This window comes from Chionomys nivalis, chromosome 25 (genome assembly GCF_950005125.1).
Source record: "Chionomys nivalis chromosome 25, mChiNiv1.1, whole genome shotgun sequence".
NCBI classification, from domain to species: domain Eukaryota; kingdom Metazoa; phylum Chordata; class Mammalia; order Rodentia; family Cricetidae; genus Chionomys; species Chionomys nivalis.
Genome location: NC_080110.1, coordinates 1,798,201 through 1,816,060, shown reverse-complemented (window position 1 = coordinate 1,816,060; position 17,860 = coordinate 1,798,201). Strand labels below are relative to the sequence as shown.

The window sequence follows — 17,860 nt, the reverse complement described above, 5'->3', positions numbered from 1 at the left end:
TGAAGTCTCCCTTTGGCAGTGACCAGTTACTATCCAGCTGTACCACCTCTGCCTGCCCATGAGTCTGCTCAGATAATTCCTCTCTACTACTCTTGTCTCATAGCCTCTGACATCTTCCTGTTAGAAATGGCTTCAAAGTGAACACATGGTTTGAAGCCTGGCTGAGCAGGGCTCCTGCAAGCTCTTGCATAGCTTTAAAGGTCTGAAGGGACTTTTCTTGCCAGTGTGGCCAGGCCAGGGTCAGCTCATAGTAGAGGGACTGGAATTTGGGCTGGAAAAGTAACCAGAACCAAACGCAAAGGAGCCTGCTGACCCTATAGGTGACGCCGGCTTTTCATCATGGAGGAAGAGCCCTGTTTCTGAGGCCTTACCAGGCCGGAAGGAAGGGGAGCTGAGACTTTTGGTTGTTGTTGCTCTTCTCACTGAGTGTCTATTTCTCTAGGCTGGAGGAGAACTATGAGATCGCCGAGGGCGTCTGCATCCCTCGCAGTGCCCTGTACATGCACTACCTGGATTTCTGCGAGAAGAATGACACCCAGCCCGTCAACGCAGCCAGCTTTGGGAAGGTCAGTCTAAGCTCCCCGACTTTAAATGATCCACATACTTTACATTTTTTAAAATTTACATTTTACTTAGTGTGCTTATGTATGTGAAAGAGAGAGACACAGAGACAGAGACAGAGACAGAGACAGAGACAGAGACAGAGACAGAGAGAGGCGAAAGTTGAATTCTCTCCTTCCACTATGAATCTTGGGAGTCAAACTCAGACCCTTAGGCTTGGCAGCAGGTGCCGCTGAGTCATTTTGCTGGCCCATAACATCCTAATTCTTGTTTTATGAAGTTACTAAAATAAACACTTGGGTGACTTCGCTGTAGTCCTTTGTTGCAAAGTTGCAAAGTCCTCACACAGTTATACCAAAACAATACCAAATCAAACTCCAGAAGAAAGCAATCTACAGGGTTTGGTAATACCTGACTGTAAAAATGTCAGTCAATTCAGAATTGTGAAGCAAGAAGTTGAAGGCCTCTGCTGTCTTTCCTTTGTATTTCACATGCACAAAGTAATGCCTCTTCTGCAAGATGCAGATATAGACACAAGATATAGATATAGACATATAGATACAAGTGCATCTATGTCTGATGGTGAACCTGGGACTGGAGAGGTACTTGGCCTGGTAATGTGTGCCTTGGAGAGACCGGGAAACCATCCTGGATTATGACGTTGGTGGTCCCAGGGCCCTTAGCTGGAAGCGGTACTACTGTAGTCATAGGAAGACCTAGGGAGGGGATCAAACGTGCTGCTTGAGGGGCTTGGACCCAGCAGTGAGGGAAGGGAGAGTGTTCTATGACTCCCGTGACACCAGCTTGTGTTGGCATCCTCATGAAGTGGCCGCAGTGGAAAAACCAGGTAGGTGTGGATAAAGGGGCAGCTTGGGCAGCTTCTAAGAATTTAACATGCAACCTCTCTGAGCCTCAGCTGCCTTGTGGGAAGCAACAAGGTTCAGGTGAGATATCAGTGGGGCCTGGAAAATGACTTAGTCACCCAGCAACTCAGATATATATTAACCACCTCTTGCTTGTGACCACAACTGTTGGTGTTATGAATTCATCTTTGAAGTTTCTGTGTCCAGATGCAAGCAGCCATCCTTTAGCTCAAATTATGATGTAAAGAAAACCAACACCATTTGTTGGTTTGCTCATGTGGAGGGTTTATTTTAAAACAGCAAACAAAACAGAAACTCGCACAGCTCCGCAGTCATCTTGGTGTGTCCTTGAACTCTTCCTCCAGAGGACTTTGGCTAAAGTCTGTCCCTCCCTGTTAGCTCTTCACTTCCATTCCCCTTTTAAGCCTCAAGCCCCCTTCAAGATGTGGTCAAATCCCCAGAGGTTTGTGGTCTAGAAGCCCCCTGACCCGGGACTCCTGTCTGTACCGTCTCTCCTTACCCCTGTGCTCTTTAGCCTGCTGTCTTTAGCCACATACAGCATCTAACTCATTGAAACTTCCACAAAAGCAAGAGCTTGGCCCTCCAGCAATTGTTTTGGCTGCACTGCAAATAGCAACACCTGACCAGCGACGGCAATATTGGATGGCCCCTCATCATCATGGAAGGATCTATGGGGCAGCTCTTGTTCCAGACACCAATGGACCATGGATGAAGCATGGTGTCCTTTTGTTTCTCATGTGACAGCCCACAGAAAACCCCTGTGAAGTTCGTAGGCATCTTCACTTCTCAACAAGGCTGGGATCAAGCCTTCTTCATCAGCAGGTTTATTGGTCCTCAGCTCCTTCCCACTAATCCCAGCCCCTCTCTGCCCTGCATCTCTTAGCTTTTCCTTCTGGACTGCCTCCCAGGCCCGTTTTCCTCTCCCTTTCCTCGTTGAGACACCTCCTGCCAAATTTCTTCTCTTCTTGGGTTCTTGGTCTCCGCTGACACATTTGACCACACAGATGTCTTCAAATGGTTTTCCAAATGGGGAGCTTCCTCCCCACGAATTTCGGTGCCAGAAGCTTCCAACACAAACACTAAGAGACTTCTATGTTCAGTCATCAGACTGAATGCAAGGAATTGTCCTTATTATTAAGACTGTAAGTACACAGGGCATCTGCCTTGCCAACAGTCCACACGCACTCAAGTTGGGACTGTCCTTCCAGCTGCCGGGGGCAGAAGGTGCCTGCTGAGGGTCCATGATGAGTCTGTTGCATTGAAATCTCAAGCACACAGTTGCCCATCCTGAGACTCCTTATTTACAGCTGGCGTTTCCTCCGGGAAAGGGAACCAGGTTCTGCAAACCTTGGGGTACAGCCTGCCCTTGAGCAGGGGCCTCCGAACTTACGATTAATCTGTGAACTTTTAACTTAGAGCAGGCCAGTTCGGAATTTCTTCATTTTCAAGGGATACTCTATTGGTAGCGCCCTCTCCCCACCCTCTTCCTCCCCTCTCCCTTGGGCTGGCAAGCAATGAGTCAGATGTCCGCTCTGAAGCTGTCCCTGGGGCAGCCTGGCTGGAAACCGCTGTTGCTAAAGATGAAGGCAGCGGTTTCATTGCCACAAGTGAGGCCTGAGATGTCTCACCGTTGACCAACTCCACAAGCACTGGCTTCTGGGAAAGCGGCAGTGACCTTGGGTCCTGGAGTTATTCAGGAAGTGGAGAGGATGCAGAAGATTCTAACTGGACTGCTCTTGGGTTGGCTTTTGCTAGTGGTTTAGGTCGTTTCCTGTGATCTCATATCCTTAACCTCTTTTTTCTTTTGTACATACGTACACGCTCATGTGTGCTTTGCATGTGTAGCTGTGTGTGTGCACCCTCGTGCATGGGCATGTAACAACATACTTGGACAAATGACTTGATTTTGGCTCTGGGCTTTAGGGTAGCGTCCATCACAGCAGGGAATTCATGGCGACAGGAAGGTGGTGCAGTTGGTCTGTGGTCAGGATGCGGGGAGACATGAATGCTGGCTCACCATTTGCTAGGCCCTTTCTATTCTGTCCAAGAACCCGCCCTCCCCCAGCCATGTCATGGCGCCAGTCATATTCAGGGTGAGCCCTTCCACTTCAGTTAAGCCTTCCTAAAATGTCCTCACAGACACCCTCAGGTGATTCTAATCCTGTCATGGTGACAATGAAGGGTAACCCTCCCAGAAGGTCTACCTCTATGCTGTGTGTTCTTTTTATTAATCTATTTGTCTATTCTTTTGACAATACTAGAATGCCATGGTTACTGTACCTTTATAGTAAGCATTGAGGTCAGGTATTGCCAGTCCTTTCTCTTTGTTCTTTAACAATATACTGCTTATTCTGGGTCTCTGACTTCTCTGTGTAAACTTTAGAAGTAGTTGGATAATAACTACAAAATACCTGCTGGGATTTGGAGTTGGGTTATAATTAATCTATACATCATGTTGGGAAGAACTAAAATCTTAACCAGGTTGTATGTATCTTCTCATCCATGCATGTGGAATACAGCTCCATTTATGTAGCTTTCCTTGACTCTCTTTCCACTGAGTTTTCTTCATATAGATCTTATACACATCTGACTGGACTTATACTTCTTCTCATTTTGGAGAGTGCCAATATAAGCAGTGTTGTGTTCATTGCTGGTGGTAGAAAAGCTTTTATGTATTAACCTCATATCCTGCAACACTTCTATAATTTCTTTTTAATTTAGAAAATTTGGTTTTTTAGTTTGTTTCTCAATATATCTTTATTTTCTTCATAGACAATCATGTTATCTGTGGATGAAGACCTTTCTGTTTGTTCTTCCTGATCTCTCTTTTATTTCCTTTTCCTGCTTATTACACTAGGTAGCTAGGCCTTCTGTACCGTGTTGAAACTAAGTCTGCTATTCTGTTGTTCTGAGCAGCATTAAGAACTGCTGCCCCTTCTTGGGGAATTGGCCCCTCGGTCAGTGTACCAGCCACCCTTGTATGCTAGACAGTGCTCCTTGGTTTAAGTTGGTTTACCTGAAGTCAGAGCAACTCCTTGCCCTTTTGATGACTGTTATCTTGGCATCCGGTTTTCATCTCTAAGCATCTTCGTATTTAAAGCTTCTTCTTTTGTAAGCAACATATAGTTGGATCTTGTTTCTTTATTTACTTCCACAAGCCAACAGTCTCTCCCCGACATCTTGTCTCTTTCTCAGGATCTAGCTAGGATTTTTCTGCACAGCCCAGGCTCTCTGTGCAGCTCACATTGGCCTCGAGTCCTGATCTGCCTGCCTCGGCTTCCAGGGGCTTAACCTACAGTGCCTGCCCGGCACCTGCAGCTTCTCTCTGATTGGTGCAGTTGCCAAGTGATGCTCACCCACAGTGATTGTTGACACAGTGGGAGCAATGTTACCGCATCTGTTAGTTTCCTATTCATTGTCCTCATTCCCTATTCTATTTTTGTGTTTTGCTATTTCCCACCGTTTACTGTTTGGTCTATGTATTTATTTATCTATGTGTATTTACTTATTTAGAGAGAAAGTCTTGCTTTGTATACTAGGTGAGCCTCAAACTTGCAGCTGTCCTTCTGAATATGAGGGTTATAGGTATAAGCCTGGTTATTTCATGTCTTATTGTACTCTATAGGTATATGCCTGGTTATTTCATGTCTTATCTTATTGTACTCTATAGGTATATGCCTGGTTATTTCATGTCTTATCTTATTGTACTCTATTTTCATTTTTATTTATTTAACCTGTGCGTGTGTGTACACATGCATGCATGTGGGTACCTGAAGAGGCCACGAGGAGGTGTTAAATCCCATCATTCTGTAGTTAGAGGTGGTTGCAAACTAGGAACCAAATGCAGATGCCCTGCAGGGGCAGCAGACACTCAGCTGCCAAGGTGTCACTCCAGCCTCCCACACCCAGCTTTTCTGTGGATGCTGAGAATCTGAACTTAGGTCCTCGTGCTTGAGAGTACTTTAACCACCAAGACAGTTTCCCCTCCCTGCCCTAATTAATTATTTTTAATTAACCATTTTAAATAAATTCTTACTATTTAGCCCCGTTTGGCCTCAGATTTACTGTGTAAGCCAGGCTGACCTTGAACCTCAGCCTCTGGAGCAGTTCTCTGTAAGTGTGTGTATTTCATGGTCATGTTCAGCTGTGTACATACCTGCATGTGATGTATGTGGAGACCGTGTCTTCCTCTGCTCTCTCTACTTTATCCTGTGAGGCAGTTGACTGTCTAGACTGGCTGCCCAGCAGGCATTGGGGCTACAATTGCACTTAGCCGTACTGGGGACTTGAACTCAGTCCCCCATGCTTGGGCCGCAGACAGTCCCCCTGTTTATTTCCACTGGACATCTTATACGGCCCTGCTTTCATGTGTCTATTTGGCTTTGTTTCAGTTGTGCTTTTTTAAAAAACTGAATTATAGTGCTCGCCCGCAATTTACAGTGTGCGTTTACAACTAATCAAGCCACCGTCATGACACCTCACAGGCAAGCACCCTGCAACCACCATCCTTCCTCCCCTCCCGCTCTTGTACCGTCATCCTGCCATCATTACCCCGATGTGTGCGCCTGCATAGACGATGTGTGATCTAGTGTATCGCTGGGCCAGCATTCTGAACAAAGTGTCATCTGGCGGGGGGATTAAAAACAAGTTTTCTTTTACCTGAAGTTACTGATAAGAAAGAGAGAGGAGGAGGAAATAGCAATTTTTTTCTCTCTGAGGCTGTCCCCATACTTGCGTCTCAGTTATGACGTGGAGCCAGGGCCGAGAGCTCTGGGGTGTGACGGTGTTCTCTGACTTACAGTGGGGTTACATGAACATACATCTACTGAAAGCTGAAAATGTCATCAGTTAGACACGTGCTTAGGACACGTGCACAGCACGGCTTAGCTGCCCCACCTTAAACATGCTTAGGGCCTTGCTCACCCTACAGTCGGGCACAATCACCCCAACAGAGCATCCTTCCTAAGGAGCTGTTGGACATCTCATGTGTCAGCATTGCACACTATCGAGTTCTAGCTCTCTGCCTTCACGACCACACGGCCAGCTGTAGCTGCCCCTCCCTGCCGGTGTTCAGCGTCACAGAGGTCACCATCCCAGACTGTCTCTGACCTGGAAAAGATCAAAATGTGAATGCAAATCCTGGCTGCTCCCAAACGCACGTCACCTTTGCAGCACCTCCAGGTCGGAACAGAGGAAGCTGAGTCATCAGGACGGGGCCCTGTCTGCCAACACTCTGATGACAAGTCAGTTAAAAGTAGCCCAGGTGGTACATATGACCACTCGAGACCATGAGGCTGACACAATTTTTGGTCCACAATTTGTGGGGTTCTTGGGGAGAGGTAGAAACATGGAAAGGCATTAGATAGTTTTGACAATGTAATCTGAGTGCATGAGTTCATTGAGCATCGCGAACTTCACTTCCACGAAGCCTTCTGGCGGCCCTTGGCAGTAAGCACAAAACTCGAAGAGAACATAGTCCATGACTATTACCACTTGTCTCCGCACACTGAGTTTAATCTAGAGGGAGATTAGAGGTCTGCTGGTACGAGCCCTTCCTTTTCTAGATGGGGAAATTAAAATCAGAGGGAGGGAGGGAGGGATTTTCTCAAGTTGCTGCATTTGGTGGCGGGGGGGGGGGGGGGGTTGCCCCGCCCACGCCAGCTGAGATGGGAAGAAACCAGGAACGGGAAGTGGAACTCCAGAGGGCTGTGTTTGTGTGAAGGAGGTAGAATGAACTATAGAGGTCTCTTGGAGGTTGGACGGTGGGCGTGGCTCCTCCTTGAATGTCTGGCTTCTTCCTTCTTGCTGGCCAGCCTTGCTCAGTGGTGGGAACAGCTACATGTGTTTGGGGATCTGTGCTTAGCAGTCACATATGTGGAACGCAGATGGAATTAAGACCTCTCCCTTTGAGAGTTCCTCCATTCTGCCCACCTCCTTCCTGTCCTGACATGGGAAGAGGGTCACTCACACGTCCATGGATGCAGGCCATGAAAGTGTCCTGAAGACATACCAAGGGGCCTTCATGATGTTATCTTGCCATCACTCAAAGGAAAAATTAGTTGTACAGACAGAGTGTCTTTCTATTTTAAACGCTAGCATATGTTTTCCTTAGCCTTTAGAATATGGTACCCACTGTCCATGTGACTTCATATCAACATATATATTTGGTTAATTCTTTTCTTGGTGTATTACCCTGCAGAACTTCCCAGGTCATTTGGGTCTGAAGCTCAACCCCAGCATTAACCAGCCACAAGAACCCAGACAGCTTAAGAGCTCTGGGCCCAGTTTCCCGGTCTGTAAAGTGGACTCATGAAATCAGTTCAGGGGACTGTGGAGGAAGCGACTGTGAATACCACTTAGCTCAGAAGCACTCAGTGCCTGTTAGTTACAGTCACGGTTTCACTTTATCATAGCAGCATTCCATGCTCTAATATTTCATGTTTCTTTAATATACCATCCCTAAGGCATGAATGTTCCAGCCCTTCTCGGTGCTCTTCCTGCTGAGCAATTTTGAAAACTATTGTTCTAAAAATGTCCCACGTCACGCTCACTGCCATCCCCGCCCGCACTTTTCTTATTATCGTCTGTGCGATTATTCCATATTTTGACTTAACCTGCACCTTACGTAAGTCACCCCGCTCTAACGAGTCAGCCAAAGCTGTCACCGTCTCACGCACATGCCGCACGGCACCCAGCCATCCTAAGGACAGCCCCTGGTTCACGCGTGGATATGTGGACCCCCTGCAGCCCTCACCCACATTTCCTGCCTCATGGTTCACAGCTGCCTCCCCTCCCCTGTACTCTTCCCAGACGCCTCCACGCGTTCACACATGGGCTGTGGAAGTCTACTTCTGCCCTTCACAGTCCACACGAACTTCTTGTAGAAACTTCTCTCGGAGAATTTTCTGTGGAAGTAGAACTTCAAAGCTCTTGTGTAAATGGATGGCATCCAGGAAATACATGTATGTAACACTTTATATATATATATATGTGTGTGTGTGCACGCGTGCGTGTATAGACTGAACCCTTATGCCCCATGCAAAATTGCTCTTGCAGATACTTGAAGGAGGCACAGAGGTCGGATGTTTCGAAGTCTTTATTCATACCCACCACTAGGCTTCCATTCTTCCTCCTCTGAAAGGAGGCTTATTGTCAAAACAGAGAATGACTAGCTCACTTTACTTCTAGGTTTAAATTGGTGGGACTCAGATCCTTAACCAACTTCTGTCTTACTCTTGTTCAAAATTTCTGCAGTGAATACTTACAACACACGGTGTTACGGTCTTAAGTGTCAATTTCTGTTTGACCAGCCCTTCTTTTCCTACACCCAAATGGCCCCGGGACCGGGACCCACTGCTCGACTTCAGATCGGCTTTCAGCATCTCGGTCTCACTACATACCCAGGATCCTGTCTCCTCTTGGGCGTGGGAGGGTTCATACTTGCTCTGTCACCCGAGATTTCTTTTAGATCATTTGTTGGGTTGAATCTGTAGAAACAATAAGAAGTCCGGTGGCTAAGTTTTGGAACCTAGGCACTGGAGGCCGTATGATGAGGGCCCGGAGTGAAGCCTGTCTGCAGAGGACAGGGACCGAGTGGCTTCACTGCATGGCTCTGGAAGTATCTCTTGAGGCGCCACACAAGAGGACATATCTGCGGGTTTTCATGCACTGCTGATGAACACAATTGATGAACACCTGCTGGCTCCCTGGTGCCGAGTGTTAGCGAGGTTAAAGATCAGGGGAGGTCAGTGGAATCCTGTTCATGTCTCTTCCTCTGGCAAGGGGCTGCGAACACAAGAGGTTAGATCACTGGCTAGATTCTGGGTCTCAGTTGGGAAATGCTTTAGGATCACTTTTAACACCAAGAGGAACGTGCCTTAGACAGTGTGTGGCGTTCAGTGATGCTCATGGGTGTCTGCCATCCTTTCCCCATCTTACCACAGGGCCACTGTGTGGCCACGCCGTTTCAGGAATGCACACCTACAACCTGTGTTCTGTAAAAATTTCACCCACAAAATTATGCATGGGTGTCGTGCGTGCTGGGCCTGCTCAAGGCTGGACCATGCACACGAGCTGCTCAGTGCCACCTGAAATCATTCCAGCAGCTCTAAAGAGCGCCGTTCCGAACGGCCCCACTTCCCACCCCCACCCCGTCCCCCCAGCCCCCAGCTCTGCCTGCCCTGGCTGGAAGAGAGGAGGGTGGACTTCGAGTGACTGAAGGGAATTTGGAAGGCTGGGATGCTGCGGAATGTTAGATCAGTAGCTAGAACAGCATGTGGCGTTCTTTAGGCAGGCTTCATTGAATCCACACAAATAAAGAAAGAGGGGCTGCCTGCCCGTCTGCTCATTTATCAAACAGCGAAGCTCAACCTTCACAGCACCACAAAAGTGTTTTCCTGTTTGCTGAGTCTTGCTCCAGAAATTAAAAGCTGAACAGCCCTCATGGGGCTGGACCGATCCTGCAATTTTTTGGATACTCCCAACGGAATTATGCCGGTCTTTCAGGTTCAGGGGGCAGTTGATGATTTGGTGAAAGGAGAGGAGACTCATTTGTAATCTGCAGCCCATAAGAAACACTTAAAGAAAGAAGAAGCCAAGCCTTCCCACAGGATTGTGTTGCGGCTGCGAGGAGGAGGTGCCACCTGCAACAGCCTTTCTTTGCTCAGAGTGGGAAAAGTCCCAACTCCTCTGGGGCAGGCAAGACAAGGAGCATTACAGCCTCTGCCCATCCCCCACAGCCAACTCTGAACAGGCTTATTTCCTGGAAAAGGCTGCTTTGCTGCTGTTGTTTGTTTCCTTGCTTGCTTAAGCTCGAGGAGGTGAAGATTAAGGTACTAAATGCCAAATACTCTCATCCCACAAATGCCGTACATAAGCTTGACCACTGGATTTAATGTGATCCCCTGACAGCCCAGAAAAGGGTGGACGCAAGGAGGGCTGCGGAGGAAGAGGGTCTCAGGGCTAGTGGAAGGGGATGCAGGGTGGGGCGTTAGGAAATGTAAACCTTTCATTCCATCTGTTCACTTGTCTCCTTCTCTCCGTTCCCCAACCTGGAAGCTTGTCTGTGTGGGCTCTCTCTTGTCCCGCATCCTTCCTCCACTTCTGAGTGATGGAGCCCAAGGAGACAAGCCCAGGCACCCGTCGCTGCTGCTTTGCCTTCGCTCAGCTCAGGCCCAGTTCCCGGGATAAACGATGTTCCTGCTACAGACGAGACCTGATGCTCGTGTGGCAGAAGGAGCAAAATACTTTTTCTAGTCTTTCTTTTTGTTTTTTGTTTTTTGAGATGGGTTTCTCAGTGTATATGTCACTGGTAGGATGGCTCGGTTCCCGAGTCGGGGAATAGCTCAGTGCTGGCATTGCGCCGACTGCAGAGGTGCTGTTTGTGAAGTGACTAATGGCACCCAGTCCAAGCCTGGGACTGAGTGGGCACAACACCAAGCCCCACTGTTTAGTCCCAGCGTACCAATCACTTCAGTAGGGGAGCAGGAGGGGATACCCAGTGCTTCATGAGAAAGTACATCCGTTATGTTCTCATCGCAACTGGACAACTTGAAGAAGGGAAGGTGTTGTGTTTCGGTTGTGTTTGAACACTTGGCCTGCCTTACGTTTAGCTCCGTTGGGAGAGGGCTGTGGAACCTTAGTGAAGGAAGTGGGTCACTAAGGAAGGGAACCTCTTGCGATTTTATTGACTGACCCCACTTCCTGTTCACTTTCTGACCACTGGAGCCATAATCAGCCACTTCCTGCTTCCATTGTACCTTTCTTGCCACGATGCCCTATATCCCCTCAAACTATAAACCAAATAAACCCTACCCTGCTCACATTGTTTTGTGTTCTGTATTTTGGTCCCGGAAAGGGGAAGAGGAACTATAGGATAAAATGTGTGGGGCAGAAAGATGAGAGCCAGAGTGGCGGGACGTCTTCTGAGAGACTGGCGTCTCTCCTGAAACGACTGCAAAACACCACCTGGCGACGACTGTCAGAATGGGGGAGATCGTGGGACCCCACCCTCCAAAGAACTGCAGGCACTAGTGACTGCAGAGAGAGGGAACATTACCCTTTCCTGAGCATGAGCCCCCGATTTGGTTATCTAATACAAAGTGGTCAACCCTAAAACCATATACATACAAAAAAACCCAAACTGAATTCAACAGGTTATATTTATATATTTGTGCATAAGTTTATATCTCTGTCTGCCCATCTGTCTGTCTGTAATGACAAAGAAAAGGAAGATATCAATTTGTGACTTGGGGGAGAGGCATGAGGGTTGGATGGAATGGCCACGGAGAAGAAGGTACCTAGCATTTCCAATGACAAAATGCAATGACCACATTTGCCTTTTAGATGGCCCCTGTTAAGGAGGCTGGACTGGAGGCAGGGCCTCCTGAGATAACATGGCTAGAGCAGAGTTGGAAGGGGCATAGAGACGCAGCTGGTCCATAGGGGATGGAGTTGGGGGACAGTGAGGACTCCCTGCTGTCTTAGGGAAATTAGCAGATAGTGACACTGGTCACAAAGATGGTAAAGGCACCACCCCAACGTACAGCTTATGCCAAACTGCTGGCAAAGGAGAGGATCATAGGTCCGATTGGTCAGTGAATTCCCAGACAGAGAATGACAAGGACCTGTGATTGTAACTCGTATTGACTCACAGAGGTAGAACAGATGACTCCGGGAAGCCTGACCCTATGTCCCAGTGGCCTGTGGCTTGTCTGTAGTTGAGCCTGTGGCCCTGTTTTTCCAGTCAAAGGTTTGCCTATTAGCTCTGCAGAGGTTGTGTGGGATACCGTGGACATAAACAGAACGGGGCTTCAGAACCCAGCCAGCCTCCTAAATCAAGTGATATGAGACTTAGCAACCAAACAAAACAGTGCTGGTTTCTTTTATTATCGGAGATGATTTACAGAGAACAGAGAATGGTTTACGTTGTTAAAGAGAAAGAAAACGCCAGGCTGTAACATTCTGGTTGATTTGGGATGCATCTTGTGAGGTTATCCTCAATGTTGTCAATCAGGATGACTTCTAATGAAATTCATTTGTTGAGGACAGCGGGGATCACAGTTTTTGTCCTACCCACAACCCAACCACCCTAGAGAATTCCCAGTTTAGTTCTCCACATAATCTGCTCATTCGCGCAGCTTTACAAGCAAAAACTATAGCTAGAGTTTAACGTGTGCGTCTACCTGGTATCACATCAAAGCTGTTTTGACGTCATGTTATATCAAAAGGCTTTGGGACCATTTTTTACGGCGATGTGAGTACTATTGAATGTATACACAGCATGTACTTAGCCAGTCCCCTGCCCTGGGGTATTCATGGTGTTTCTATTTTTTCTCTTATTAGAAGACCCATAGCTTCTGTGTTCTCACTTCAGGAAACTTTCTTAGATTTCATAGATCAGAAAGTTTGAGTTTTCCATGGCCCCTGATGTATATTGTAAACTGTTCCGGAGGGACAGCTGTACTAGTCAGGTCGCTGGGAATCTGAAGATTCTAGTTGTACTATAGATTTCAATTTTTTATTGCATTTGTTTAGTGTGTATGCACATGAGCGTATATGTGCTCATATACACATGTATACACACATATGCATGCCATAGCACACATGTGGAGGCCAGAACGCAGCTTGCTCCTTCCACTGTGGGTCCTGGGGTTGGAACCTGAGTGTCACCAGGCTGAGGCAAGTATGTTTATCTATCTTGCTGGCCTTTTACTACAGTTTTGACAGCACCAAGTGTTACCCTTTTCATAATATCTGCTATAGAAGGCTCATAGAGCACTTCACTGCTGTACCCATCTGCACAGGAGAAATTTCCCAGGGCTAAACACAAGAGAGGCCCTGCTTCTTCTGAGAAATTGGTGTGTCCTGATGGATTGCTGGGACTCCTCTGTCACTATTGTTATCTTGTTTGCGCGGGTGGTTAGGAAATCTGAACCCAAATCATGACCCTCTTTCAGCCAGCATGAACTCTTGACTCAGCATTTATGCTCCTCTTGTCCTGGGCTATTGCTGGTGTTCATCCTTAACCCTTGGCAGTATCTGCTCTGGACCTTCCTCTGCGGCTGATCAGGCGAGGAGCCTCTGGAGGGGCTGGCCACAGGCTGACGCCAGTGTGAGGCAACAAGGCCGTTAGACCTTGGTGTAGACTTAGCCAGCACCACAGGGCAGGGAGTTCACTGACCCAAGTTCTGATACTGCATTTTACACAGGACGTGGCAATCCCAGGGGAAACATGACTATAAAAGTGGCACCATATGTAGTTCAGAGACCGATTGAATCATTTTTAGTTATCATTGTTTCTCATGTGTGTTTACATGCATGTGTGTGGAAGACAGAGATCCTTGTCGAGTGTCTTACCCATCATTCTCCACTTTATCTTTTGAGATAGGGTTTTTCTCTGGGATCTAGGGGTCTCCAGTTAGGCTGCCAAGCCCCCCAAATCCTTTACATCCATATCCCTAACACCGGGATTATAGGCACTTGCGTGCCACCGTGCACAGCATTTTACATGGGTGTTGTGGATCTGAACTCAGCTTGAGCATCTCAAGCACTTGGCCCAGTGAGCCACACCCATGAGCCCACAAAATCACATTTATAAAGTCTCATTTCCCTCCCCATGTGGTTTCATGATATTCTTGCACTAGATTCTCTGAGGACCGTGTGAGCTATCTCTTCTCTCCCCCACCTCGAGATGAGGCAAGGCTGCCTGTCTGTTTTCCCCACTGAAGACTGTGCCAAAGCGGGCAGTCTTCACGCTGCCCCTCTAAGATCTCGGTTTCTCACTATCTGTCTGCTTCCTTCTGTTCCACCGAACTGGTGCTAGTGAAGTCAACCCCAGCACCACTCGTCACTCCAGTTAAGGGCAGACGACATGACTCCCAGAGCCCTCAGACATCACAGAAGGAAGCCACGACACACAGAGATTGACTTTGTCAAACCCTAACAAACGAGCAGGTGCCAGTGCCTGTTTATCACACGGATGGGTTAAGTCGGTGAAAGCACTGACATGGAGGAGAAAAGGAAGCCAATGTGATGAAAAGAGTCTTATCTCTAGGAAAAGCCCTGGAGGTTGCACCCCGCCAGCGGGGAAGCAGGCTCAGCATGTCATCAGGCAGGACAGTGTGTTGCACCCCACCAGCTGGGGAAGCAGGTTCAGCATCTCTGTGCCGGTGGACACCTGCTCAGGACTTAGCCAGAAGGAAGAGTGCCTGGGGTTCCGAGTGAGTGTAAGAAGGAAAGCCTCCGAGGAAGGCATGGAGCTGCCAGGAGGTTCTGAAGCACACTACTTCCTTCTAAACTCTGGACTCTACATATGTTTAACACTCCCCTCCCCGAGTTTCACAAGGATTCTTTAAGGTAGAGGTTATTACTATTTTCATTTAAAAGATTTTACTTTTAATTATGTGTATGCATATGTGTCTATGTGTGGGAATGTGCACATGAGTGCAGAAGCCGGAAGAGGCCAGAAGGGGGCGTTGGTTTCCTTGGAGTTGCAGGTAGTTGTGAGCTGCCAGATGTGAGTGCTGGGAAGCAAACTCTGGTCCTTCTGCAAGAACAGTGCCTGCTCTTAACTGCTGAGCCATCTCTCCAGCCCCCCAGTTCTGTTTTATAGATAGGGAAAGCATGTCATTTGAACACAAAGGCACCTAACTTACAAATGGCCAGGTTAAGATGTAATTCGGGTTCTCTAATTTCCCACACTCAAGCACACAAACTTTCCATCATGTCACCTCTCCTAAAACGTCATCAGGAAACACCAAGAAAGGAGGCCTGTCAGCATGTGCCTACCTTGGCCGATGGCCTCCTCTCCAGACTCCTTTCAGGAATGTGGTTTTCCCAGGCCACAGTAGTTACAGTCCTCTCCTCTACAGAGAGGTGAACAACAGGAACGAGAGCCTTATCTTCTCAGTCCACAGCAAGACCAAGCTTCCCTATGTGCCAAGCCCTAAGCGAGGTCTTTGGTCTCACACACCCTACATTCAAGAAGCAAGAGACCCAATTAGCACTCAGTGAGGAAGGCCCGGATGCTCTCATGTGAGACCAAGTCAAAAGACAAAAAGTAGAACCAGGTGATGGCAAGAGGCTGCCTGAGCTACCATCGGGCAGTGGTTGGTCCAGGAGGCCTCTGAGCATGGAGATCTGGCTCAGAAGCCTGTGAAATGGGGGTGACCTTGAATTCTTGTAGGGAAATGTGGGGAGGAAAGGGACCAGCTTGTAGGGACGAAGGAGGGATGGTACACAAGGCCCAGTTACAGGGCTGAAGGTAGGTTTGGTTCCAGGTATGATGGCAGGCACCAGAGGGACTGGTATACTTTAGACCAGGCTGGCTTCTCCTGGCTGTGAATGCCGGGAGTAAAGCACCACAGCCCAGCGATACCACCGCCACCACCCTTTTCCTGATGTGTAACTGGTTCTCGTGTTGTCTTAGAGACATACACACCAGCCCTCCCCCCTTTTTCTGATGGATCACTGGCTCTTGTGTTGTCTTACACACACACACACACACACACCAGCCGCCCTTTTCCTGATGAGTAACTGGCTCTTGTGTTGTCGTACACACACACACACACACCAGCCCTCCCTCCCTTTTCCTGATGGGTAACTGGCTCTCACGTTGTCTTACAGATCATAAGGCAGCAGTTCCCTCAGCTAACCACCAGAAGACTCGGGACCCGAGGACAGTCAAAGTAAGCACTAAACAACCCCCTGGGCCTTGAGGGAAGACCCCAGACCTCTCCTTTGGAGCTTGAATCTCGGCCTTGGCGGGAGATCTGAGCCTAAGTGGGGACATGGAGGAGAGGCTGGCCTTCCAAAAGCCTGGGACTTTTGGCTCAGTTGCTTGTTGCCATCTGACCCTTGCCACCCTGTCCTCAAGTGTCCTCTGTGAAGCAATCTCCTCTGCATATTTTCAAGAAGTCCTGTGACTTCTTAGACCGTCCCCAGGTTGTACGGACTGTCAGTTGAGTGACCTCTGCTCTGATTGTACAGAGTGGGCCACAGACACAAACCGTCTCCACCAAGAACATGGGGAGCGTTCTTTTCAACCAGCCTGTGAATGTTTGCTTCACTTCCCTTGTCCAAGACAGTTTACTCTGAAAACTCCAGTTCACCGTGGTCCTCTTGCCTGAGTCTCTCACATCGTGAGATGACAGGACTCATTATGCGTGGCTTGCCAGGAACATTCAGATACGTAAGACTGACATGGAGACCTCAGGCCATAGTAGAGAAAAAGAAGGGGGCAGGGTATGGAGAGGCCTTCTGGAGGAACTGTCGCTTAGGACCAGAGGAAGTGATGGACATGAGGACACCTGTCTCCCAGGTGTGTACCAGAAAGGGGGACCCAACATGTCCTGCTCCATCAAAGATACACAGGATTCACCTCTAAAGATATTTTGGAAACTCAGCGTCGGGAAGTGTTCCTTGGGAGAGGAAGGTGGCCACACAAGTTTGGCCAGCCGCAGTTCAACAACTTCTGGTGCTGAAAGACTTCTAAGAACCTTTCTTATGCTAATATGCACAGCAGCTCCACTAGAGGGTGCCTTCTTCTTAGGTAGTGTTCTAGACCTTTGACCACCCCAGCAAGGCAGCACACTGAGCTATCAAACATCAAAACCTTAAATCACAATATAAGACTAAAAGTCTTGTCTTGGGGGGGGGGGTGTTCAAAAGCACACCCCACATGGTTACCCTGAGAAACTCACAATGGCCTCTGAGCTGTATACCCTAGGTTTTTATTTTCATTTGATTTGGTTTTTATGATGAGATAAGGTTTTAGATAGCCCAGGCTGGCTTCAGACTGGATATATAGCAGAAGAAGGCCTTGAACTCCTGATCCTCTTACCACGGTGATCACAGGCCTGTGCCACCATCACTGACTTTGGGCAGGACATTCTTATCCTCCAATGAAGAGTTGGCTTTGGGAGTGGGAGGGGAAGAAACAGATTATCAAACTTGGGAAAACCCTTTTTTTGGTAAAGTCTGAAAATGAGAATAGGTGAGCATGCGTGTGTGTGGTGTGTCTGTCTGCGTTTATGTGTGCATCTGTGTGTAAGCCTGTTTGTGTTTATGTGTATGTCTTTACGTATATGTCTGTCTGTCTGTCTATGCGCATGTGTTTCTCTGTCTTTCTCTCTGTCTCTGTCTCTCTCTCTCTCTCTCTCTGTGTGTGTGTGTGTGTGTGTGTGTGTGTATGTGTATCAGAAGCTCTTAGGAGAAATCACAAAGGAATGCCCAGAAAATTTTTTAATAAATAAAGGACATCTTAAGATAATTTCTCAATGATTTATTTCCCAGGGTGACTACATTGAAGAACAAACTTCCTAACTTCATTTATAGAGAAACATTCTGGTATTTTATTTAAAAATAAAATTGCAGCTTCAGTAAGGACAGAGTGCAAAAATCAGATTCTTTGTTAA

At 47.8% G+C, this 17,860-nt stretch overlaps 1 protein-coding gene across 4 annotated transcripts in view; it reads left to right on the top strand.

Moving 5' to 3' along the window:
• The window catches only part of Rfx4 (regulatory factor X4), a 143,506-nt gene that overhangs the window by 58,047 nt on the left and 67,599 nt on the right, over positions 1–17,860 (top strand). For 3 of the 4 annotated variants that reach the window (XM_057757694.1, XM_057757692.1, XM_057757696.1), the window contains exons 4-5: positions 443–566; positions 16,071–16,132. In XM_057757694.1, coding sequence (XP_057613677.1) covers positions 443–566; positions 16,071–16,132 — 186 coding nt within the window. The remainder of the gene's footprint in view (positions 1–442; positions 567–16,070; positions 16,133–17,860) is intronic. The other variant, XM_057757695.1, reaches the window with a different exon arrangement.